General features: G+C 48.7%; 6 protein-coding genes across 6 annotated transcripts; 3 read left to right on the plus strand and 3 right to left on the minus strand.

Moving 5' to 3' along the window:
* Positions 1 to 61: 61 nt before the first annotated feature.
* BDV37DRAFT_290334 (putative salicylate synthetase) lies at positions 62 to 1396 on the plus strand (the record flags this gene model as incomplete). The annotated part of the gene is made up of 2 exons (XM_032088694.1): positions 62 to 781; positions 818 to 1396. 2 exons carry the CDS (start codon positions 62 to 64, stop codon positions 1394 to 1396), a joined length of 1299 nt encoding a protein of 432 aa, XP_031944942.1.
* A 903-nt stretch (positions 1397 to 2299) lies between these two features.
* Positions 2300 to 6680, minus strand: BDV37DRAFT_269098 (high-affinity nickel-transport protein-domain-containing protein; the record flags this gene model as incomplete). Its single annotated transcript, XM_032084296.1, has 9 exons — positions 2300 to 4259; positions 4913 to 4946; positions 4978 to 5484; positions 5548 to 5693; positions 5746 to 6024; positions 6076 to 6161; positions 6217 to 6251; position 6376; positions 6456 to 6680. The coding sequence occupies 9 exons, from the start codon at positions 6678 to 6680 to the stop codon at positions 2300 to 2302; spliced, it is 3273 nt and encodes a 1090-aa protein (XP_031944943.1).
* An 841-nt stretch (positions 6681 to 7521) lies between these two features.
* BDV37DRAFT_5441 (uncharacterized protein) lies at positions 7522 to 8777 on the minus strand. Its single transcript, XM_032090847.1, has one exon. It carries the CDS (start codon positions 8676 to 8678, stop codon positions 7725 to 7727), a length of 954 nt encoding a protein of 317 aa, XP_031944944.1. The 5' UTR covers positions 8679 to 8777; the 3' UTR covers positions 7522 to 7724.
* A 1524-nt stretch (positions 8778 to 10301) lies between these two features.
* BDV37DRAFT_279796 (uncharacterized protein) lies at positions 10302 to 13943 on the plus strand (the record flags this gene model as incomplete). The annotated part of the gene is made up of 3 exons (XM_032086407.1): positions 10302 to 10500; positions 12396 to 13249; positions 13302 to 13943. 3 exons carry the CDS (start codon positions 10302 to 10304, stop codon positions 13941 to 13943), a joined length of 1695 nt encoding a protein of 564 aa, XP_031944945.1.
* Positions 13944 to 16902: 2959 nt separating this feature from the next.
* Positions 16903 to 19291, plus strand: BDV37DRAFT_5460 (dicarboxylic amino acid permease agtA). The gene is made up of 5 exons (XM_032090849.1): positions 16903 to 17303; positions 17359 to 17416; positions 17480 to 17486; positions 17543 to 17703; positions 17763 to 19291. The coding sequence occupies exons 1-5, from the start codon at positions 17150 to 17152 to the stop codon at positions 19075 to 19077; spliced, it is 1695 nt and encodes a 564-aa protein (XP_031944946.1). The 5' UTR covers positions 16903 to 17149; the 3' UTR covers positions 19078 to 19291.
* BDV37DRAFT_290335 (M14 family metallopeptidase) lies at positions 19292 to 21395 on the minus strand (the record flags this gene model as incomplete). Its single annotated transcript, XM_032088695.1, has 2 exons — positions 19292 to 20923; positions 20991 to 21395. 2 exons carry the CDS (start codon positions 21393 to 21395, stop codon positions 19505 to 19507), a joined length of 1824 nt encoding a protein of 607 aa, XP_031944947.1. The 3' UTR covers positions 19292 to 19504.
* Between the last annotated feature and the right edge of the window lie 2154 nt (positions 21396 to 23549).

The raw sequence follows: 23549 nt of genomic DNA on the forward strand, positions 1-23549 counted from the left end.
TAAGATCGGATGTGTTAGCATCGCTACTGAGAGGATCGAAAAGACATCATTCACTTAAATCATGACGAGCTCAGCGATCTTCCATCTGCCAGGCCAACCAGATGCCTTAGAAACCGCAGTCAAGCTTTTACAGTTGCACCAGAACGACCATCATTATGCATATGAACGCGATGATCAGTGGTATATTGGATTAGGCCAGAGGGCTTCCTTACAAATAAACGCCACTGGACAAGAGTTTACGGTCTTTCGCGACAACAGTCACAGCACATGGCCGGTTGAGAAATCATTGCTAGACATTGCGAGGGATTTCGTCTCCGAATACACCAATTCCTGCGACGGGCGCATATTTGGCTATGCTGGCTACAATTTTGGTCCCCATATGCGAGGAGAAGCCTACCTGCCTGGACAATGGCCTATCCTTAGCTTGATGGCTCCAGCATTGCAGGTGGCGGTTCACAAGAGTCATGTCAGTGTTACAGGTTATGATGAACAAGAAGTCCAAAATCTCTGCCAACTGCTATCGAGCGATGCCTTCCGTCAAAGTCACGATTTCAAGATAGCTCGTCCCTTGTTCATCGATCTCGATCATAACAAAGATGTGTGGACCAGTCAGGTCAGAAAAGCGCTGGTCTGGCTGAACAAGGGCGACTATGAGAAGATTACTCCATCTCGTAGCGTCCCCCTCAACAGTAGGGTTGACCTGGTTTCCACCCTCTTCCACGGTCGTCGAGGCAATACACCACGCAGGACATTTTGCTTTGACTATGAAGGTCGTGGATCGGTGGGGTTCAGTCCCGAGTTAGTGGTCCAAGTGAAGAACAAAAAGCTCGTCATGGATGCGGTGGCTGGGACTCGATCCAGCCAGGGAACGCCGGAGGAAACTGCTCGGCTACGACGGGAATTACTTGACAACCCCAAGGAGGTATTCGAACACATTCTGACGACCAAGGCTGCCATGAAGACGCTTCGGCCGCTGTGCCAGCCAGGGTCAGTCCGCGTGGAAGAGCTGGTTTCGGTGGTCAGTAGGGGACCTGTGCAGCATCTCTACTCCAGCGTCGTGGGAGACCTGCCCTCCAACAAGGATGCCTGGGATGCTCTAGCACTCGCATCACCCGGGTTCTCGCACTCCAAATCCTCCAGGAAAATGACCAAGGAAGAGCTCGAGGCGTTGGAAATATATCCACGCGAACTTTATATGGGATCTGTTCTTTTCATTGAAGGCAATTACTCCATGGAAGCGGCAAATGCCCTCCGCTCTGTCTTTCAAGATGAGAATCGTCAATGGCTGCAGGCTGGTGCAGGGATCATCGCACACTCAACCCCCGAGCGTGAGCTAATCGAGACCAGAGAAAAGCTGGCTAGTGTACAGCCATATGTGATGGCCAAGGCCGAGTAATATCAACCCTACTTCACCTTCCTACAAGATTCAGTTTTCAACCAGTTCCATGAAATGAATCATTGATTCAAACCAGTACTTCTAGACCTGATGGTCACTTGATGAAATTTGGCAAATTTGGACAGCGATCTCTCTGTTGCATGCACTGGCACTAGGACGGCATAAGCCCCACTGCAATGCAGATAGATAGGTCAAGTCTGACTCGTACGGAGTAGTGGCTTCTGTTTTAATACCGGAACCAGCAAGAGATCATCATCTTCAGTAATGTGGAGCTGAATACTCCTTGCTATCAGCCGAATGAGATCGCTGAGCCTCTGGGTCCACCGTGATCAAGCGGTGGTTGCCTGTCTATGTCGTTCTAGACCTTTTCCTCTGTACTTTCTTGGATTTCGTTCTTTCTTTCTTTCTTTTTATTCACTAATTTCCTAACCAACTTCCAGTTTCTTTCTAAAGTCATTCACTCATGCATGCAGTTCAAAGGGGTGGGTTTTAATTACCCAGCTATTTCAAGCTCTGTTATACTGATTATAGACACGCACTTTTACCTTTCCCCACGCACCGGGATTAATCACTGAGCAGACAGCGGGGCATATAATAAGACTGTAGTCTGTTATATTGAGCAAAGCCAATATCATGTTGAGATTTGAGTACATTATCCTCACTATAATTCAAAACCGGCTCCCGGGTCTTGTATCCTTTCATTATTTCCCTAGCCCTAACCCCGAGCCGCCAAGCCATAAATTTGTGGATACTTGACAGAATTACTAAAGTTGGAAGTATAAATATTCCCAGAATATTATATACATAATTTGTATAGGAGATCATACAATACCTCGTTCAGGAATCATGTTTCCAAGTTTTGAATTTTAGTGTACATACATACATACATACATTGGAAGAATGCTACCTGGTACACCTCTCCTCCGGAGGCCTCCAACCAACCCCCAACCCCTCCAGAACCAGTCTTTCCCTTTCTTCCCACGTTCTCCCCTCCCGCTCAAGGTCCATCACTTGTCCTCCAGTGGTACGTTCCCTCACCCCGCTAGAATCAAATTTCCAGCCCCGCGATTTCTTTGCCCACCGGCGCAGGTCCCGTTCGAAGGTCGTATCGCCCGACCAGCCGAGGACGGCACATCCGACGGTGCGCCAGGGGGATATGATGATATCCACACGGCGGTGGGGGTTAGGGTTACGTTTCCGTTTCTGGCGAGATTGCTCTTCGGCATCTGCTTCAGACGTCGGGGTGGGGTCGGTGTCGTCCTCGAAGTTCGGGTCTTGCCATACAACGAGAGCTTTGTCGAGACTGTCGAAATGTTTCCCTGTGCCGTCTCCCCTGTAGGGTAGCGTCTGTTGATCCCGGTTGGAGGTGGTCATGTGCAAGGTTAGGGTATGTGTGATCCAGCCTTCTGATTCGAGGCTCCCGACGATATCGACGACCAGGTGTTTCGTTACAGACTCGTCACGGTGAGACAGGATGAGATCAACATCACCGCTAGCCTCCTTGCCCCGTCGATACCCGCCCACCACAATACATTCCACGCCACGGCCGTCGTACCGGGCATCCGGACGGACGAGATTAGCGTGTCGATGGATAATCTTGGCGATATCCTCGACCTCGTGGCGGGGGATACCCTGCAGGAACTCGTCGTAGTATTTCACGCCGATCTGCTGCACGCGCGAGAGGCTGTTCCAGCCGTATTCGACTACGTCGTCTAGATCTCGCCATTGGCGGTGGTAGTAGAAGTCGCGGGCTGTTTTGGCGCCCACACCCCAGATATTGTAGAATTCGTGTATGACTCTGAGGACCGGGTCTGTGTCTAGTGCCGTCGCGGCTTCGACGGTGCCATCTTCGCTCTGCTGGTATTCGGCGAAGAGGTTGGCGATCTTGGCGTCGCAGCCCGGTAGGGTGAGGATCTCGGATGGACGGCGAAATTCGTACGGGTAGGCGGCTATTGATGCGATAGAAGTGCTGTAAGCTCGCACGCCAATCTCGTCGAGTGTCAACTCTCGGACTGTACGGATCTTGACTAGTTGGTTGATGAATCTTTCGTTGGGTGGGTGGAGAGGTGCAGAGCGCATACAGGCGTATAGGGTATGACTCTTGACCCAGTCTGGGGCTGGTGGTAAGGGGGCTGTTTCTTCATTTTCGGATGTCGTCTGTCGGTAGAGCTTTGGTGGGCGATGTTGGCTGGATGGTGCTTCGTGGGTTCGGCGAGAGAACCGGCTAGATTGTGCCGGGGGTGGCCTGGATAGCGTGTCTTGCTTTGCCCTTTGTAGTATATCGTTTGCTTGGGGGCCTTCTACCTTGGGTCTACTGGCAGGGCGCTCGACCTTGCGAGCTTGGTATACCACGAACGGATCGATGGGTACAAGCTCTTTTGACTCAAGGCATCGGTCTAGCCATTCTAGACGGACAACCCGGAGTGTATCTGCCTGCTTGTCTGAGCTCGACTCGACCGATGATCGATCGCTTGATACGGATCTTGGCCTTGGTCGCTTTAAACGTTTGCCGGTGCCATGTTTGCTTCGCACGCCGTCTTCTTCACTCTCCGTCTCTGTACTGAGATCAACTACGTCCACCTCCGCGACGACTTCCACAGGTCGCGGAGTGGGTTCATGAATGCTCGCTTTCTTCGCCGGGGGCCTGGATGTGGAAAGATCAAGGTCCTCTGTCCATACACCACGGGATCGCAGCTCCAGAGCGGCCCGTTTCTTCTGTCCGATCTTGCCGAGAATCCATCTCGCCTCGGAAGCGTCGTATGTCAGGCTTGCGTCTCGACTGACGAGACTCTCTTCTATTTGATGCAGTGATTCCAGACTGAGGTGGGTAGGCAGCACAAAGATGGCCGGACAGGATGAGAAGCTTGGTCCGTGGCCGTCGTGTAAAGATGAGATGTCGGATAAATCATCAGACATGGCGGAATGTTCTTTTCCATCGCTCCGTATAGATGTTAGCGCATTATATGTAAGATATTGGATAGATATATATAGATATGGAGATTCAATGTATATGTAGTTATCCGCCGGCCATCATGCACGTTTAGTAAGAGATAAATTGTTGTCAAGGCTTAATCTTTAAACATTTTTGTAAGTTGGAACCTCGTATAACTTCATGCGATACGAACCCCGCAACTGGCCGAGATTTCTCATAAGCGCGGCTGCAGTAGCTTATCGGTGATCGGTATCAATAGATCGACATTATAGTACACTATCTGGAGTGGATTTTGGTGCCTCTCGTCTTGAAGAGTTTTGGATGGATGGCTATGATGTCATTAAACCCCTTTATGCCTGAGGCAGGCTTTGTCTGCCGGCAAAGGCATCCCTGGTCAATCTATATCATGAAACTTCGCAATGTTATCGTGCAGCACGCTAGAAAATCAAACTTTTATATTGTCATATTATGCATATCTCAAACACTTTCATACTCGTGTATAGTCCTCCACGATAAAATTCTAACCCCATGCCAACATGCACGCATGTATCTTATTCCAACCCGCCTCAAGCAGGCCCATCCACCGGCTCCACCGCAACCTGAGATGCAGCTTTCTTACTGACAGCACCATAGCTAGCACCGGAAGCACCGCCCCGTTCTTCGCTCAAAATAGGGGTCTCCGATCTTGGTGCCGCGACATTATCCTGGTTTCCTTCTTCGTCGGTCACAATGGTCTTTCCGTGTCTTCTCGCAACCCATCTCCTCCATGGCTTGTAGACGACAACACTGAGAGCGCCGATGATGATGAATAACCCGCAAATACCGCCGCCAATAGCGTCGTAGTAGTCGCCGGCTGTCTGCACCCCATCCCAGAATTTGCCAGTCGGCTCGGCGACGTTGAGCACGAGAGTGAGAAGCTGAATGACTCCGATCACGATAGCGACGACGACGGTCAAGCAGGTCAGCACGATAGAGTAGTACAAAAACGCGATGGGGTCGCGGTGGTTCTGCGATGGCGCGATTTCGTGGTCCTCGCCGATGAGCGGCGTCTCGGCGGTCGAGCTGTCTTCCTTTGGTGGGAGGAAGTTGGCAGCGGGCTGAATGTATAGCGAGAGCATGAGGGCCCCGTCAGTGGTGTCGAGGAGGCACATTCCAGCTAAGGTGGGTGTGAGTAAGAATTCTTTACCAGTAACTGGACTGCATTGGGTCCTAAACACACCTGTAAAGAGGATTGGGAAGATCAGGATAACCCAGAAATCTGTGCCTCGCGCAGCTTCAACAGAGGAAATTCCAAGGAGAGCGATCTCCGAAGATGTATCAAATCCAAGACCAAAAAGAATACCAAGCGGGTACATCTTCCAAGGACTGAGAGTCTGTTAGCCAGCGTTCGTTTCATTTTGGATACGGGGCGGGTTACCGGTCAATCAGTTTGAACATCCGTTTCAGGATAGAGAAGAGGACTCCACCTCCTTCAATCTTCCAGGCCTCGTCTTCTTGGCCTTCGGGCAGGTCTAAGACTTTCTGCATCTGCTTGTACAGCTTATAAAGGATGTAGAAATTCATGAGACCTAGCAAGATGAGAAAAGCGGCACTGACGGATGTGCCAATAATTCCGCCAACAGTGCTGAAGCTGTCAAAGCGGGATGACACGGCGGCTGCAGTGGCAGCCACAACAATAGATGTGATGATGACAATACTGATGGCCTGTCAGTTCTATCAATGGAATCAATGGAACAAGAGCACGCACGTGGAGTGACCCAAGGAGAAAAAGGTTCCCACAGTGACGGGCTTTTGACCCGTGGCCAGCAGCCTACGCGTCATTAAATCGATAGCCTAACATTGTAGGTTAGATGAGTTATTTTATTTGCACATGGTACAGGGCACATACTGAAATATGGTCAGCATCAAAGGCATGCCTTAACCCTAAGGTATATGCGAGGACGGCATTCGAGACCAGAGACCTATAGCATTGTCAGTATCGACAAAGTTTCCCATGTAGCACAGATATTAAGCTTCTAGTTGAGCAGGACAACATACGGATAGTAACGCTGAGGGATACGTTAGCGAATATACTAAAATAGAGCGCCAGGTTCAATGGCTTTCGCTATGGCGTCGGGGATAGCTTACCAGAACAATAGCAGCCGCAATCCATACCACTACATTGATGAATGCAATGAATAGGATGATAGCAAGGGCCGGAAAGGGGATTTTGCGGACTCCCGGTATCCGACGATGGGAGCGCTCAGCATGTCGAATGAGTGATTTTGGCGTCCATTTGCCTTTTTTTGTATCGACGACGCTCTGGGAGTCTGACAAGGCCTCCGCGAAGCTGGGAGGGGGCGATTCCCGCATGATGAAGAATCTGAATCTGAATTGGCGATTGTGATCTCCCGTTTCTTTCACTGTACGGTCTATTCGGGTTTGAAATTGTGTGTCTGTGTCGTGTGCTGTGCGTGGTTGGGGTGGATGAAGCTTTATTTCATATGTGGGGTAGGAAGAAAAATGATAGATAAGAGTAACACTTATTATCAATAATGGCAGCCAATGGTGGATCCAGAAAAGCAAAGACACAAAGAGCCAAGAGAACTGGACGAAGTTGATTTGAGCAAATTAAAGCTTGTTTCCTCGTCTGTGGCCGAGTTCCATCCTTCGAATCCCTTGCGCTTCACGCGGTTTCGCAATGGTTTCCGACCTTGGATCGGCGGTGTAGGAGAAGAATGACCTGTGAAAGCGATATGACAAGCGAATAATATCCTTCTCTACACGAACGTCACCTTGCTTTTTGTCAATTTCCGCCCATACGAAGTGCAGAGTTCATCTGCGATACCACGGCCGATGACTGCCGATGCCCCACTACTGCCACCCCTCTCGGCATCGCCAGTCGGAGGATGCCGTTGCAACCCTACTCCACTACGCAAAGATCGTGATAACAAGTGCTTCGATATGTGTCAATTTGATTTTAAACCTATATACAACGTTATTTCGTTTTAACGTTCGGTAGTCTTTACTGCTCATCACCCCTCTTCTATCCCTTGGGGGGATGGGGGATGGATTTTGATGTTGAGGCGGACCGAGTTCCAGATATCACTCTGGAAGGCGCGGGATGATCTCCCGGGCTGATGACGCGACGAATCGTATCCTGGAAGTGCTCAGAGTCTCATACCCCATAGATTTGAGTTATGGCGTTGGGAACTAAGGCCGAGTTGGCCGGTTCGCCGATATCTTGGGCCAGATCCACTTGGGACCGGCCAAGGCATGTTTGGCAGATGGACGGATACGAACCATCTCGGAATGTTCTGGCCGCAACAAAGCAGTAGCAGTCTTCCGACTTGGAGATAGGAAAAGTAAGGGTTAAGCATGTGATGCCGACTGGCATATGGCTCTCCACTCCCCAGATCAAGCGGCGGCGAGAACAGTCGGCGACGGCGTCCATTTGGTGACGGTCGGCTTAGTCTGCTGCAGGTTGGAATTAAGGATGTTCCACTCGTTCCTCGTAATAGGGGTGACATCCGAAGCAGACTGTGGGGTCTTGGGTCCCCGTTTTGTCGGAGCAGCCCTATATCTCGGCGGATTGGCCTCCATGCGCGCCCGCACGGTGCGCTTCGGGGAGTTCCGGCTGCTGTGCTCTGCCCGCGCCCGTGGCGGCAAGATGATCCCTTCCTGGCCGAACTGCTTCTTATAAGTTTGGGCGATGTGGGTCAGGAGTTCGTCCCGCACGTCGAGCTGTTCATAAACGCGGTGAAAGAATGCTTTACTGAACGGGCGGCCCTGAAAATCCCCAATGGTGCGATGTAGGAGCTGTACGCAGGATGTGACACAGGACGCTTCGGGATTTTTGCCTTGGTTGGAAAGGATGCACAGCCGACGTTTAAATGTATAGATGCGGTCTACATTGAGCAACGTGAGGCCTTCTCGGCTAAAGATGACCTCGTTCTGCATGATCGACTGTTGAACCAGGTACTCGTTGGCCTGACGCTCGTATTGGCTGCGATTCAGGGCGTCTGTCCAGCTTTGACCCAGGGAGAACTTATTGCCGGCTTTGACCACGGCGCGGTAGACGGTCCGCCATGTTTGTTGGTCAAGGTCCTCGATGGGAATTACCATCAGATCGGACGGTTCGCCGGTGGGGTATGGCTTTCCACGACCCACTAGTAACGTGGCATGCATCATCTTCTGCTCGAGCTTGTAGGAGATGTACTCGAGGGCGGGAAGAATTGAAGGAGGAAGAGTCTCTGAGTCAAAGGTAAAGTCGGGAGAAAGGGGACTAGAGATCATATCGGTCGTAAGGCTGCGAATGGGAGAAGTGGGCACATAAACACCCGTTGGGCGTGGTAGACGAATCACACCCATGATGGAGAACTAATCAAAGAGCAGATGGAGTATAGAATATTGAAGATTGTTCAGAGTAAGTAGTGTGGTTTCCAACCCACAAACAACCCCAGGTTATTCTCTGGAGGGTCTGATGATGAAAAAGAGCAGAGGGCGGAGGGCCTGGGGAAACCCATCCAGATATTATTATATTTTTTTTTTCTCTCATCATACCAGATGGGAATCAACTGAAAGAGGGGAAGGTATTCTTGCCATGAGGGTCAACACACCAAATTCCTCTAAATTGGGTGTTCTAATCATAGCAAATTGTTGCAGCAATCAGATTGGATTCCAAGGGAACGGAACCCAATCCAATGGCCCCATCACGATAACCTTAAGCGCCGACTGTGACAACTTGACGACCGCCTGCAGATGGTCACCCTCTAGCCTTGCAGGATCAGCATATGGTCGAGGTCTGATTGGCTAACAACGGTACGAAAATAGCATCAATTAGCCGTTTATTTTCCTAGTACGGAGTATATTCAGGGTCATTGGACCTAACAGTTCTAAAAATGGATAACCCTAAACAACGACTTCTTCAGATACAACCATCACACCACGATAACATAGAGAACATTCTACCAAATTAACCCAGAACCAACACTTGTGCTACTGCTAGTTCCCCTCTTTCAGCGCGCCCCCCTCTCGACCGTAAAAGTCAGATCCAAGTGGCTTCCATTTCGCCCGAAGATTGGCGCCAAAAAGTTCGTGCCCCCGCTCAAGGCCGACTCAACTGTAATTTCACTCCAATAATTACCCGACGCGTTGCTCCTGGGGGATGCACCTGCAGCGTGCTCAGCCTTAGGGTAAGCACTTGCAGAAACTATTGAAATCCTGCATATGCCCGGCGGTTGACGTCTGGTTCTGGAAGGAAGCTCACATTTAGTGTTGACTTTAGCTTGCGCTAGTATCTCCGGTCACTGTTCTTCCTGGGATAATGGTGTGTACCCCGCTTTGAGTGATTTTTGATTCTTGGTTAAGGAGGGCGTCAACAGCACCTGAAGCTGTCAACTATTCCGCCCATCCAGAAGGTTAGTATCGATATCTCTACAGCTTCAATCTCGGGCCTTCGCTACATACATCATTGCCGTATATTTGCTGTATTATATAATAAATAATAATTAATACAGCGTATAGATAGCGAGGCGCTCAAAATTCTTACACAGGCTAAAGAAAGGTTAGGTCGACGACCAGTGTAGAGAAGGTGAGAGAAGTTACTATAGTAATATAAGAGTATATTATATCCCGGCCTTCGCTCCTATGTAGGAATACCAGAAGAAAGCAGTAGATAATACAGTTAGCGTCGGAGAATCTTATATAACAGAGAGGCAACATAGGAACAAATAAGACAGTCAGCCTAGGTATTAGGATAAGCGATCAGGTTGTTCAGAGAGTTGCTTATATTCACTCCGTGGGTTGCTCAGTGCGGCGAGGTGACTAACTTATTCTGTGCTCTGGGAGCAAGTGGCCCTGATCAACTGTTCTTCCGAATCCGCTGTCTATATGCCGCTCAGTTGTAATATACTTGTTCCGTGCGCAAGTTCAATACCATATTCTCTATTCTTTTCTTCCCTTATCCTTCACTTCTGTCCCTTTGCTATCACTATGCCTACTCTTACCTTAACTCCCACAAGCGTCTCATCAAGGACTGTGCTCTCTGCAGATCGGTTCAAAGTACAGCCAGAGTTTGAGAAGACTATTTACAATACTCTTCGTGAGACTAATGGCTTTCATGAGCTCGTGATTACCAACGTTCCGCCAGGGTGGGAGGATTTCCTCTGGGAAGTTGAGGAAGATCTTCCTTGTATCTGCAAACCTTATATTCCAGACAGCTGTTGCTTACGACTTACAATTATGCCCACATACACCCATAATTGTATTGCTGAATAGATTTCAGCCTCAATCTCCAGCGCCAGCGCGATAGGTTTTCTAAACCCAGCAGAGATAGACCTTCTCCTTTTACAACAGGGCATGAGTGAGTTCAGCAGGTGACCTTGATTATACCCTTACTAATACTATAGTCTACAGAACTATTATTCACAAATGGTCCATATCGTGGTTTTCGAAAGAAACCAGATGCTCTTCTCCACCCCCATCGCAGAGGTTGGATGGAGCGAGTCATATAATAGCCTACTTAATGACATGAATAGGTTACTCATTGGTGGCAATAGGGCGATAAAAATCGGTATTCTTGTTAAGTGGACGAAGCATGCAAATAACTCAGTTAGCGGAGTCCTCGAACTTTACAGAAATGACCGACGAGGGATCCCGAGACGTACACAGACTGAAATTATTTTCCCAATGCCTACTGGTGACCCGCCTCAGCCACTTGATATTCGACGTTGTGACCTGTGCCCTGTCCAGTCTCCTCGCAATCCAAACGAGATTTTTCCTCTGGTAAATTAGCCGCTTACGCTATCACGCTCAGATCAGTCTTGCGAAGGAGGGATATGTCCCTGCCTAGCCACTAAAATTTATATCTGTATTATTCTGGTTTGTTCGTTGCCTGGTGTAGCCTTCTTTCTCAATTGCAATGACAGTATTGATAACCTTGGCAAAGACTATATATTGTTGAATCTGGTGTAAGTGTAGGTATCATCGACTATGTTAATTTTGATATACAAATCCTAATCTGCGACTACTACCTGTTGGGAGAAATATCCATGTGCCAGCCGCTGGTACGGCGGACACAAATCGACCATCTAGCCAAATTATCAACGCACAATATTCCTATTTTTTCTTCTTTTTTCGGACTTCTATCGTAATAGAGAATACAGGTATGTATATATACTTATACCTTTTCCTTAGAAGTAGCTGAATAGTCACCAACTTCCCCCTTTCAACCTTTTAATCTATTCAATTTGTGCAATCGATTCAATTCAACCGTTGCGGCTATTTTGACTATTGTAAGCCAGTACAAGTCAAACGATAATCTAAATAGCTTAAGCAGACAAATCAATAAATTGAATAATTTGAACAAGCCTTACAATTCACTGTCTCTTGCCCCAGCCAAATCATGTGTTCTCCCGCTTTCACCTCACTTCAAGTTCTCATCTATTTCCCCTCGTCTTGTTATCACCTATCATCATCAGTCTGAGCATGTGGGTCGCTCAGTCATCTATGATCAAAGTCACTATGATATTGATCACTCTGAGCTATGGAAGTGGGATGCTGCTACCTGAATCAGTCATTTGCAGTCAAGCAATCATGATATTAGTCCCCCTGAGTTACGTGGGCAGTCATCCATGATCCAGCCATTACGATATTAATCCCGCCGAGTTACGTGGGACTCATCTTTGATCAAGTCATTATGATATCAATCCATCTGAGTTACGTGTATCAATCATCATTTTCGATCGTACCTTCCCGTTTGCACTACTCGACACCCACGACCCCGTTTGCGTCGGTGTCGTCGAAAGTTCAACCTATTCCCCCACCAAGCTATCCGATTCGTTTACCAGCAACACAAGATCACCGTATCACAAGATCACGGCCTGATGGAGGTCTCCGGCTCTAAACGCCGTAAAATAAACGGGTTCGTATACCCTCATGTTCCAGCCACCGACATAGATATCTTTCCGTGTGAAACTCCGGATGATCCATTTTCGATCCGGCTAGTGCCATGTATGTATATCCTGGCCTCTGACCCACAGTTAACTAGATGGCTCCTTAGCGCTAATCAAGGTATATCTATTGTAGATTCCCCATCTAAAGACGGGTCGAAAGCGGATACGTTTCGCGCAGAATCAATCACAAGTGTCGATCAGCAAAATGAACGCTTCGTCAGAAATCACCACCCTACTCTATCCTCCAAGAAGAGAGTATGGGTCTCGGAATCCGGTTTCGGTGAGGCTGTCTGGCTCGTCGACTCCCCTATTACCGGTTCGGAGGGTGTCTACGCAGGTGGGCGCCCTATACACTACTATCCCTGGGATTATTGGGAGTATATCCCCACGGGGATTCTCACTCCGAGGTCCCCTGGTAAATACAATCAGCACTTCGATCGATACATTAACCCAAGGCGACTCTTGAGGCCCACGGATCTTGACAGCCTTCGAGAACTGTTTCCAGAGGCTGTAGGTGTCGAGGTACTTATTGCTGGTTTTATAGTCGTTCTTTTCAAGCATGTGCAATATGTGCACCATGCGTATACTCAGATTTGGCCTTTAGAGCTGGCCGGCCTGCGCGTATACTTTGATGTTGCCCGCTATCAGCTGACAACAACTCCTATCGAATCTGGCCTGGGTGTGAGTGCCGATGTGGGTGGGCAGCACGACACTCGTGCAGGGTGCCTAGGACTCAAGGTTCAACTGCAAAATGGTTCCTGCGCCATTACAACCGTAACGCATGGGTTTGTACATTGCCCGGGAGATTCGACGCCGGCAAACATGATGCATTTGTTTCGGTTGATGGTTGACAAGGCAAAAAAGTCGTTGATGCGATATCTGCCAGTCAAGTTCGGTGACAGCGATGGTCCCTTCATCGTTCCCAAAGGAGTGCTTACCAATAGCCCCGTGGGAAGAGATGCGTGGCTTGCCTTGAATAACCGGAAGGTACGTTCATCAATCTAAATCTTGCATAGTTATACTTGTCTTACGCCACTAGCTTGGGACCATAACGCGCACGTATGACCAGCCAAGCTATATTAAACCATACCCAGCAGGGTACAGTCACGACCTTTCTCTAATCTCTGATCCTGCGCTCCCAGATTTAGTCAGCCCACCCGGCTATCCATCAATAACCGGGTGGGCAGATTACTCTGCTGCCCTCGACGGACAAGAGGTATATGTGGTCTGTCACCAGACGAACGTTGGGAGATGGCGAATGATCAAGGGTAACTTGGACTCAACCCTTTTCACGAGAGCTGCAGTTCTAGGCACGGGGTACACATGGAACAGAGAGGATAAGTCTCAAAATGCGTTCTTACTGTGGCACACGGGTGCTGAGTACGCACCAGCTGATGGCTGGCCGGGGGCCCCTCTTTGTCTTGGTCGACCATCGGATACGGCCGCGAAAGCGGTGGTCTTCCAGAATTTTCAGCGCCCTTGCCTCCTTGTCAGTCAGCCTGAGGTAGAGAAACAGGATGCCATGATCAAAGCGGGTTTTCTTCTCCCACAGGACATAAAGAACTCAACCATACTCAGTGGAGAGATCGAAAATCCGAACAAGCCATTCAACACACTACCAGCGGCAAACTGGAACTTGGGTGAGCTCGAATCTCAACGACGCAGTTTCTCTGCGATTTAGGAGCTACAGCGGAGAGCCTTCTCGAGCACTAGTTTGTATCAAAGGTACGAGAGCCATTGCTCAGGTGTATTCAGGCAGTGCTTTGATTGTTTTTGTTCTTAGCAGAGTGCTTACCTGTATTATAGCTGAAGTTTGAGCATTACTCCCCAGAGTCCCCACCCCGACGACAGCAGTATGTGCTAGTTTTCGTCCTGGGGTATCTTTCAAGTATGGTTTAGATCGCCTAATTCTTTGAGAAGTTCAATGTATTTATCTAGTTCTGCCTGGGACAAGGGAGATACAGCTCCTATCTAGGTTGCTTATCATAGCTAGCTGTCTTTGAATTACTGGACCATGCAGAGTATCACGTGGAGGTAACATTATTACGAGGACAAGAGACTTGAAGTTAAATAGTAGTTAAGCGGCCAAGAGAAAGGGAGAGGGGAGGTTTTTTTGTTTATCTCAGCTGACTCTGTATAAGGAGGAATACACCATAAATAGACAACTATTTTTCTTTCTTTGCATTGCACACTCCATAGAAATGGATCTATTCTGATATTTTCTTTTGAAATCATAAGCATTCGTGAAACAGGAACAAAAGTATCAGTAAAACTCTCATATCAACCCCATTCATTTCCTAGGATAATGGAAGAATCATATGTCTCATCCCTATAGAGCAGTTGTATTTGAACTTTTTAAGAGTCTGAACGGTCAAAGGGACTGTCCAGAAAGTAGGTGAGCCTTTCGGGAGGACGAACAATGATCCAGCTTTCTAAAGAGCGACAGGTTATGAATTATTTAGATCTACTTGGATATTCTACTATTTTAGCCTGTCTGATGCTCAGGGCCTCGAAGTAATAAAGGGCTTATTGTATTTATTCTCTAGATACGAGTTTCTTGAATAATTGACTTCTATGTAGTATATTGCTTCTCTAAGTTCTTTTTCAACTTTTACTACTATTCGCTAGCGAATGATTGGAAAAGTATCAAGATCAGTCTCTATGATATTAAGACTGGATACCCCTCTCTCTTGGCATAATCTCCGGTTTCATGCAGCTTCCATGCCCGCTCTCCTTCCGCCGCTGCAAAGCAATCCCATTGGGCGGAGAGATATCAACGATGATAACAAATCATTGACTACTCAATATATATGGTCTGACCTTTGCACTTGGCGAAATCCTGGGCAAGGAAAAGAGACTCTTGGGTTACATATACAAGCGACAAGCCCCGACACCCCGAGACATGGGCTGTGCATATTCTGGGGAAGATAAGCTGCCGGTTAATGGGGTTTTTGTTACCTAACACATTCGGCTATGAGGGAACACTAAGAAGGTGAGTTTCTGTATGGGTCGACTATCAAGGAATCAGCCAACCCCACTCGGGTGATGGGGAGAGCTAAATTGCCGGTAAATTTCTTTTTGTCTTGATTCATAGTGAGGGTCTTCCCTCGATGGTACGCTCTGGAATAGTACGCCTACTTCAACGGGGAACATCTCTGCAGAGTTGATTTTAACATTGCCCGCGCCGGGTGACTATCACGTATTCAGTTTAATACCTTTTGGTTAAGGTTCCTTTAAGTTGATCCCGCACATGGCTTTTCTTTTTTTTTTTTTTTTTTTTTTGGCTATTCTAGAAGCAGAGATAAGCGACAGTCCATGATGATTGGCGAGTCATGGCCTGAGAGATAAACGCAGAGATAGCAGCTCTTGGCGAGCCACTAAGTTGATAGCGGACCAAACTCCATTGCGGCCCAACCTTTCTTCTCTTCTCATCTTCTACTCGTGTGTGTGGAGTCTGGGCTAAGTACCTCCCTGATACATGGAAAAGGTAGCCATACTCCTGTTGACCCTGAGTTGTCCGCGGTAAACTGGACGCCACTGACTATTGGCATCGCTACGATTCGTTCGGGTGGGTTTTTTCACCAACCCTAGTCATAAACTAAGAGCGTCATTCCAGCCACCGACCGGAAAGCCAAGGCGTGCCAAGGACCAAATGTCCCAATGGTCGATGCTGTTTATGGCCCCTCTTCTTGCTTGTTTTCCGACCCGCTCGCTTTGCTTCGGCTAAAGAGCGGCTTATCCACGCGGTGGTATTAGTTCCTGGTTAGACGGAGATATGGAGAGCTACGGTAGTATCGATGAGGTGAATCTTACACTCACGCAATATACACGGGGCTCTATCTTTGCCTCAGTATCTTGGCGGCTTGTTTTTAATTGTTATTTTAGTCTTTATTCTTTATCAGTATCTCACAACTATAAATCTTTTAATATATGCACTAGTGACGACCTCAAAATATTGCGAGTGATGTGTTAAATCTAGAGACCCAAACACCCTACAATCAGAAGAAAAATTCGGATCGTATAAGACACCCGAAGTCGAGACTCGGTGTGCATGCGTAGAAGCAGTGACTAGAATATCTACCCCGGACGGGGCAACCGATTCCATGACTAACAGAAAAGGCTAATCTTTTATTTCCCCGGGTGTGGAGAATTCGAGTCAGGAGGCTTGTGCACCTCGTGTCATGGATGCCAAGACCGTCCGCTTTTGACCCCATCTTGGCAGGCCAACCAACCAATGGATAACTGAATCAGGTAACAGCTCTTCATGATCAAGTCGGACGAGGCTAACCTCTTCCATCCACAAAGTTGGATGAGCCTCCAAGAACAGCGGGAAATTACTGCCAGTACACCAATCACTACCTGCGAGTCTTGTATGCGGGGGATTCCTTACTTCCAAGCTGGGTCTATCATCTCCTTTTTGGGAGAGACTGCACACCGTTCAGATGGGGCAATGCAATATGCAGTAGGTAATATTTCTTCTTCCAGTAATATCAATTATACTTTCTACCATCGAACCACAATTCTAGCTTATCTTCTTTTTTTTTTTTTTTTTTTCTCTGTTTTTCACGCCGTCCAAATTCTAATCCCTGTCCCTCAAAGCCTCGGCCACCCCGATGCAGTCCGTGGTGGTCAATCTTACTATTTAACCTATTCCCCCCCCCGCCTGTCTTTCTGTTTTCGTTCTCTTCTATCGTCGGCTTCTTCTCGCCTCTGCTTTGTAACAGTCCCTTCCCTTTGGGGTCTTATCTCTCTTTTCAGAGGGCTCAAACAACGTGAGAGAAGAACCGGTATTCTGTTTAAGTAGCGGGAGTACCTGCCGCTAGTGAAGCAGGTTTCGTTCCTGAGTCCCCGCAGACTTCTGCCCACCATCCGAGCGCATTTGGTACAATGGGCTTCATCGGAGAAAAGAACGATGGCATCTCGCCGGAGATGAATAGAGAATTGTCCGGCGACATCACCAAGGCGGAGGAGGGTATCGTCGCGGGAGAGCACCATGTCGACCTCCACCGAGACCTCAAGGCCCGTCATATTACTATGATTGGTACGGTGCCATGCTTGGATTGGCTGGTTGAGCACAAAGAGCTAACAGAAAGCAGCCATCGGAGGTGCTATCGGTACCGGTCTAATTATTGGAACGGGAGAAGCTCTTGCAAAGTAAGTCATTTCCAGAACCTACAGAATGCCAAATTGGGATGCTAATGCGCGATTCACTTTTAGGGCTGGTGTAAGTTCCGACCGTCTTGATGCGTCTAGCGAAATGGCTCTCTAACTTTCGATTAGCCTGCAGCTATCTTAATCTCTTATTCCATTGTCGGTCTTGTCGTCTATACTGTCATGTGCGGCCTGGGAGAAATGGCCTCCTGGCTACCCTTGTCTTCTGGTTTTACTGGCTACGCTGTTCGATTCTGTGACCCGGCCCTTGGCTTTGCTCTGGGATGGACGTAAGTAATTCTGTTATACCCTAGGGGTTGTGGTAACTGACGAATGCTTTCCCCGAAAGATACTGGTTTAAATATATTATTCTCACACCGAACCAGCTAACAGCTGGCGCGATGGTCATACAATATTGGATACCGACAGAAAGAGTGAACGCAGGTGTTTGGATTACAGTGTTCCTTGTCATCATTGTTTCCATTAATTACTTCGGCGTCAAGTTTTTCGGCGAATTCGAGTTTTGGCTGTCCTCTTTCAAGGTGATAGTCATCCTCGGTATCATCTTGCTCTCTTTCATTTTGATGCTGGGAGGCGGCCCCGATCACGACCGGAAAGGATTTCGCTACTGGAAGAGCCCAGGTGCCTTCAATACGTATATCGCTGATGGAGATGCCGGACGCTTCTTCGCGTTCTGGTCGACTATGGTTTCGGCAACGTTCGCCTATCTGGGTACGGAGTTGATCGGTGTAACTGTCGGAGAGGCTCAGAATCCCCGCCGAACCATCCCCCGCGCGATCAAGCTTACCTTCTATCGAATTGTCGTCTTTTACGTGACCAGCGTCTTGCTCGTCGGTACCCTCGTCCCCTACAACTCAGATGAACTCATCTTTGCCACGAAGCAGTCCAGCTCCGCTGCTGCATCGCCCTTCGTGGTGGCGGTGGTGCTTGCCGGTATCCCGGTTCTTCCCCACATCCTGAATGCATGCATTCTGTTGTTCGTCTTCTCCGCATCCAACTCCGATTTGTATATCGCGACCCGAACCATTTACGGTCTGTCTCGGGAAGGCAAAGCACCAAAGTTCCTATCGCGCACCGACAAGCGTGGTGTCCCCGTCTACGCCTTGATCCTGTGTGCCCTGATTGCCTGCCTTGCTTACATGAACGTTTCCAGCGACTCCAAGACCGTCTTCGGCTACTTCGTCGACCTCGTGACCATCTTCGGTCTCCTGGCCTGGATCTCCTTGCTGGTCACGCACATCCACTTCATCAACGCCCGCAAGGCCCAGAATGTCCCCGAGCACGAGCTAGCCTACAAGTCTCCCTTTGGCAAGACGGGCGCTTACATCGCCCTCGCATTCTGCATCCTCATCGCCCTGACGAAGAGTTACGACGTCTTCACCCACAACCCTAAGTGGGGCAACTTCAACTACAAGAAATTCATCACGGCCTATCTAGGCATCCCCCTCTACTTGATTCTGATCTTCGGCTACAAGATCTTCACCGGTGCCAAGGGTGTGAAGCCCGAGGAGGCCGATCTCTGGACGGGCAAAGACATCATCGATCGCGAGGAACAAGAGTACTTGGCCCGGAAGGCTGTTCTGGATGAACAGCGTGGCACTGGAAGCTGGTTCTACAGGAACTTTGTGTCCTGGCTCTTCTAGAGGACCTTTTGTCGTATGTATTTATGTTCATGGTTATTACTATGCTATGAGATAATGAAGACTCCGATCATATGTTAGTGTTTCTGGTTGAGGTTAGCTGGTAGAATACCTGTAGACTTGCATTGTCTATTTGATGTTGTAGTGACTGTATGACTGGTTATTGGTTGGGATTTATGAATAGTATTTACAGCCTTCATCGGGTAAATATAATAGAATTGACATATAACTAAAGCACTATGTAGAGCTCTGTAAATCTTCAACAACCACTATAGAAGTCTTGTTCATTAATCATAGCCTCATCTCAGATATCCACAATTATAGTGTAAGAAAGGAAAAAGAAGAAGAATGGGGGAAAATCGACACCAATAATAATCAAAAGAGCAATCGGTCCTGTTGCAAAGCTATACCCAAGGCAAAAAGAAATCTTCTACCTCCGTCGTCGTCGTCGGAGCTCCCAATTCTGTTCCTCCTCGTCCTCGTCCCCATCGAGATCGAACGGCACCCATTCATTATCCAGCGTGTCTTCGGGGAAGGGGATTGGGGGGGTTTTCACAGTTGATGTTGAATCTATGTTTACTTCGGGGCGAGAATCAGAGACACTCTCCGGGGGGCTTGCTCTCGTCGAGTCATCGTGGACAAGGAGGTCGGCGTCCCAGTTTATGTCTGCTTTGGTGGCTGGGGAGGCGGTTTCTTTGACGAGGAACTCGCCCAGTTTCAGGACAACGTTGTAGATCTCTTTTCCTGTGGGCACGATGTACTCGGACGGGATGAGGAAGCCGTAGCTTCCGCGGTCGCGCAGCTTGATTTGGTATGCGAAGCTGGCGTGGAGTTGGTGGTAGAACCAGTCCAGGGCACTGCCGCCCGAGGTCCCGCTGATGGGGAAGAAGGTCTTTGCGGAGGCTTTGTCCGTGGCGGTCACGGTTCCTTCGCAGGCGGAGGTGACGTCGTAGATCTCGTGCGTGGTCTGGCGGATCACTTTGGCGAAGCCCATGCCTAGCTCTTCGAGGGTTTCGAGAGTGGGTGGTACTGACGAGCAGGAGAAAGAGAAGGGGTAGAGGACTTGTTGGGAGTATGAGTGGAGGTCGAGGAAGCCTACGATGTCGGCGTTGTTGTTTTGGGTCTCGTTGAGGGCCCATTGTGCGAATTGCGCGGCTTCTAGTCCTTCGAATGGCTCGTCGCCTGCGTAGTTCTCGGAGCAGGGATTTGAGCGTGTTCTCTCGCCGTCCCATTCGAAACTCCAGGATCGGTCCAAGTCAATTCCCGGGCAAAAGCGGAGACTGGTACGTTGTCTGTTTTTGCGCCATAGGCGGTCGACTTCCCAGGTGTATACGTATCCGTCTGGGTTGATGGTCGGTACGAGGATGACGTCAAAGTCTTCCAGCAGGCGGGTTACCGCTTGGGATTTGCCGAAATTGGTGATCAGATTCGAAGCGACGTAGGTCACGGTGGAGGTGCTGATCCATTCTCGCGCGTGGCTGCCCCCGACCATGACAATGGTCCGGCGAGGGGCTGACTGTGCTCTGTGGCTTCCAGCACCGAGTCGGAGTGCAGGGATCTCTCGGCCTTCGTATGAAATCCCCACGTTGATCATGCGGACATGGGATGGGAACATAGAGGCCATCAGGCGCATCCACGGGACAATGACGGAAAGTGGTTGATAATCTTGGAAAAAGAGGTCCCCGAGCTGAGCCGACTGTCGGACGGAAGGCCGGAATCCCAGCTGGCCCTCTAGTCCTATGGGTCGTCGAGTTGGATAGGTAGTATATATCAGCTCCGGTAGGTTGTCAATGAGAGGGGCATACGCGGTGCGAAGGGAGTCTGGCAGTAAGCCCAATAACGAAGGAATCTATGGGAAGAACGTTAGGAAGGGATCGGCCCTGCATAGGAGAACGGAGAAAGCAATTAAGACTTACGACTTCTTCGGCTAGTCGAACATCAACAAAGTCGGAGGTGGAAGCCCAGACATCCAGAAAGAGAATCTCTGTCGCCTGCTCTAAGGCTTCGGCTTCTTTATCATTGCGCAAGCGGAATCGCAAAACCACATCGCTGCCGTACCGCGCCTGAACCCGAGACGGCGGAGAGTGGTCGTGCGAAAGGTCCTTGAAAGGGAGCCGATAAGAGGTTGGTTTTGGAAGGCCCCAGATGGTCTCAATTATCCAGTCTCTTGCTCGAGTCCATGGCCGCCTGAGATCGGACGACTGTGGGGATAGTAGCTGGACGGGCTCAATCGGCGGTGGTGGAGTGATACTGGAGCCTGCGGGGACGGCGGTTGTCAGAGCGGCCAAAGCCACCAGAACGATGAGAAAGAGGTAGCGCATCTCGGTGGTAGTCAGATCGCAGGAAAGCTATTCCAAAATCCTCATTGTCAACTCTTCAAGTGAATTCCAATCGAGCGGGATCAGATAGTGACTGGAGGAGGGAAAGAAAAAAAAAGGATGAAAGAGGCATGGAGTGAAGTGACATGAGATGGATGACGAGCCATGGACCGCGGCTGCTGCCTGAGGCTGACATCTGACAGTGCCTCAGGCAGAGCGGCCCGCTCTGCCGGCAGAAGCGTTCGTATCTTTTTCGGATTTCCTGCCGGACACCACCCTAACAAGATCCAGGTTTTATCGAATCCTATAGTTAAAAGGAAAAGATCCTCTTGTCATGGCTCTTCATAGAGCAAACTTTCGTTGGAAGCTCGCGGTAGTTGAGCCCAGGGTCCGATCGTAATGTTACTATATACATTCGCATCCTTGGAAAAATATACCGACCAAACTCCATTTTCCGCACCAAGGCTTACCTTCGGACAAATTGAGCAGTCATTGTCCGCAATACCGTACTACAATGTCAGCATATTCCGGTTCTTGCAGAGAGTTACAATGCCAGCACAGAGCGAAGTGGTCAACTTGACATGTAACCGATAGCCGAACGGTGGCCCAGCTCCCGCGGGTTGGTTCGGGAAGCACTCGACCTGAATACACCAAGAAAGCCCTATCTAGGCGTTGGGTCAAGGTACCAATTGAAGATACTTCCGCTTGCTCCGAAAGGGGAAATACTGGTCAGGAAAGCGCAAGGAGCGATTGAAGGAGACAGCCCTTACTGGGGGTAAGAGGGGAGAAGGGACCAGGGAAGGGAATGCTACCGCCGCCCGTTCCAACGCGCATCCTTCAATCCTGACGCCGTCTCCGCACCCCGTTTTGTATACTAGTCGAAGGATGAGCTAGAACGGGGTGGAATTATATGAAAGATCAAGAATTAAGTCGACCGTTGCACTGCTGCAGGCCAAATCAGCTGTCAGGTTGAATGACGGACCCCCACTGGCTCCACTCGCATTCCGATAAACTTTTTAGGCCATTCTAGACCGCGAACGAGGCGCTTCTTGAGGCCGTTGCGAGCATTGAAGGATGAACATTTCCAATCCCAGCATTATGGTTCTTGTAGATCCGGCCTGCGACGCGTCCGGAATGGCCGACCGGAATACCATCCATCAGCAACCGGCAAAAGGCAACGTACTCCCTGAATCATTGAACTTTTATATCACCGCCATCCGAACGGAGCCCCGGTCTGGAAGCCCTGCTTGGCATACCCGAAACAAAGCTCCAATTTTTTGATTCGTGGCCTGTGGTGCTGACGCGTTCGTTGGCCTGGCTCGCTGGTTTTGCCGTTCTTCCCAGGGCTGTATGTAGCATTCTAGAATCATACGACGAACTGTTTACTGGGACTTCAGCGGAGTGAAACTTTGCAGCGAAGGACATACCAATGCATGTCACTCTCACTGTCTTGGGTTATTTCTAATACCATCAGCAGGGTATTCTTTTGCTTTGATTTCTATTTTTTTTTTTTTAAAAAAAAAAAAATCGAATTATAATATCTTTTTTATTATATGAAAAGGAAACAGAAAAGCAAGTGTCTCAGCTATTTATATGACGACGCCCGATATCACGTGGGGTTGGTGAACTATGGAACACCGCAAGGGTCTCCGAGTTAAAAAATCCGTCTTTCCAGTCCTTACAGATGATAATGATTATTGTCTAGGAGACTCGAGACTCGGTTGAGATAGACCACCGCTGGGTATTGGATTTATTTGTACTGCGTACATACTCGTATATACCTATGGGATCTCCCCGGAAAAGGGACATGTCATGTGAGTGGGAAGGAAGTTCATTCTGATGTCATTTTTTTTTTTTACAATACATGGATAGATTTTAAGGTACACGTATACTTAATCAGTGGTACTTCAGTGATGTATGGGTTTGTCTAGATTAACGTGTGTACCTTGGATTATTAAATCCCGCCTAAACTAAGTAAGTACATCATCCAAGTTAAAGATAGAAACAACCCACTGGAGGGAAAACTGAGGATATGACCGATCCAATATTGTATATTGTAAAGTGTGTCAAGAAATTTTAAGATCAGGAAAGTAAGAAAAATAAAATAACAGATTATAGTAAAAGCAAACAATTTTAATAAATCCAGTAAGAGAAAAA

The sequence above is a fragment of the Aspergillus pseudonomiae genome, assembly GCF_009193645.1.
Source record: "Aspergillus pseudonomiae strain CBS 119388 unplaced genomic scaffold BDV37scaffold_10, whole genome shotgun sequence".
Classification (NCBI taxonomy): Eukaryota; Fungi; Ascomycota; class Eurotiomycetes; order Eurotiales; family Aspergillaceae; genus Aspergillus; species Aspergillus pseudonomiae.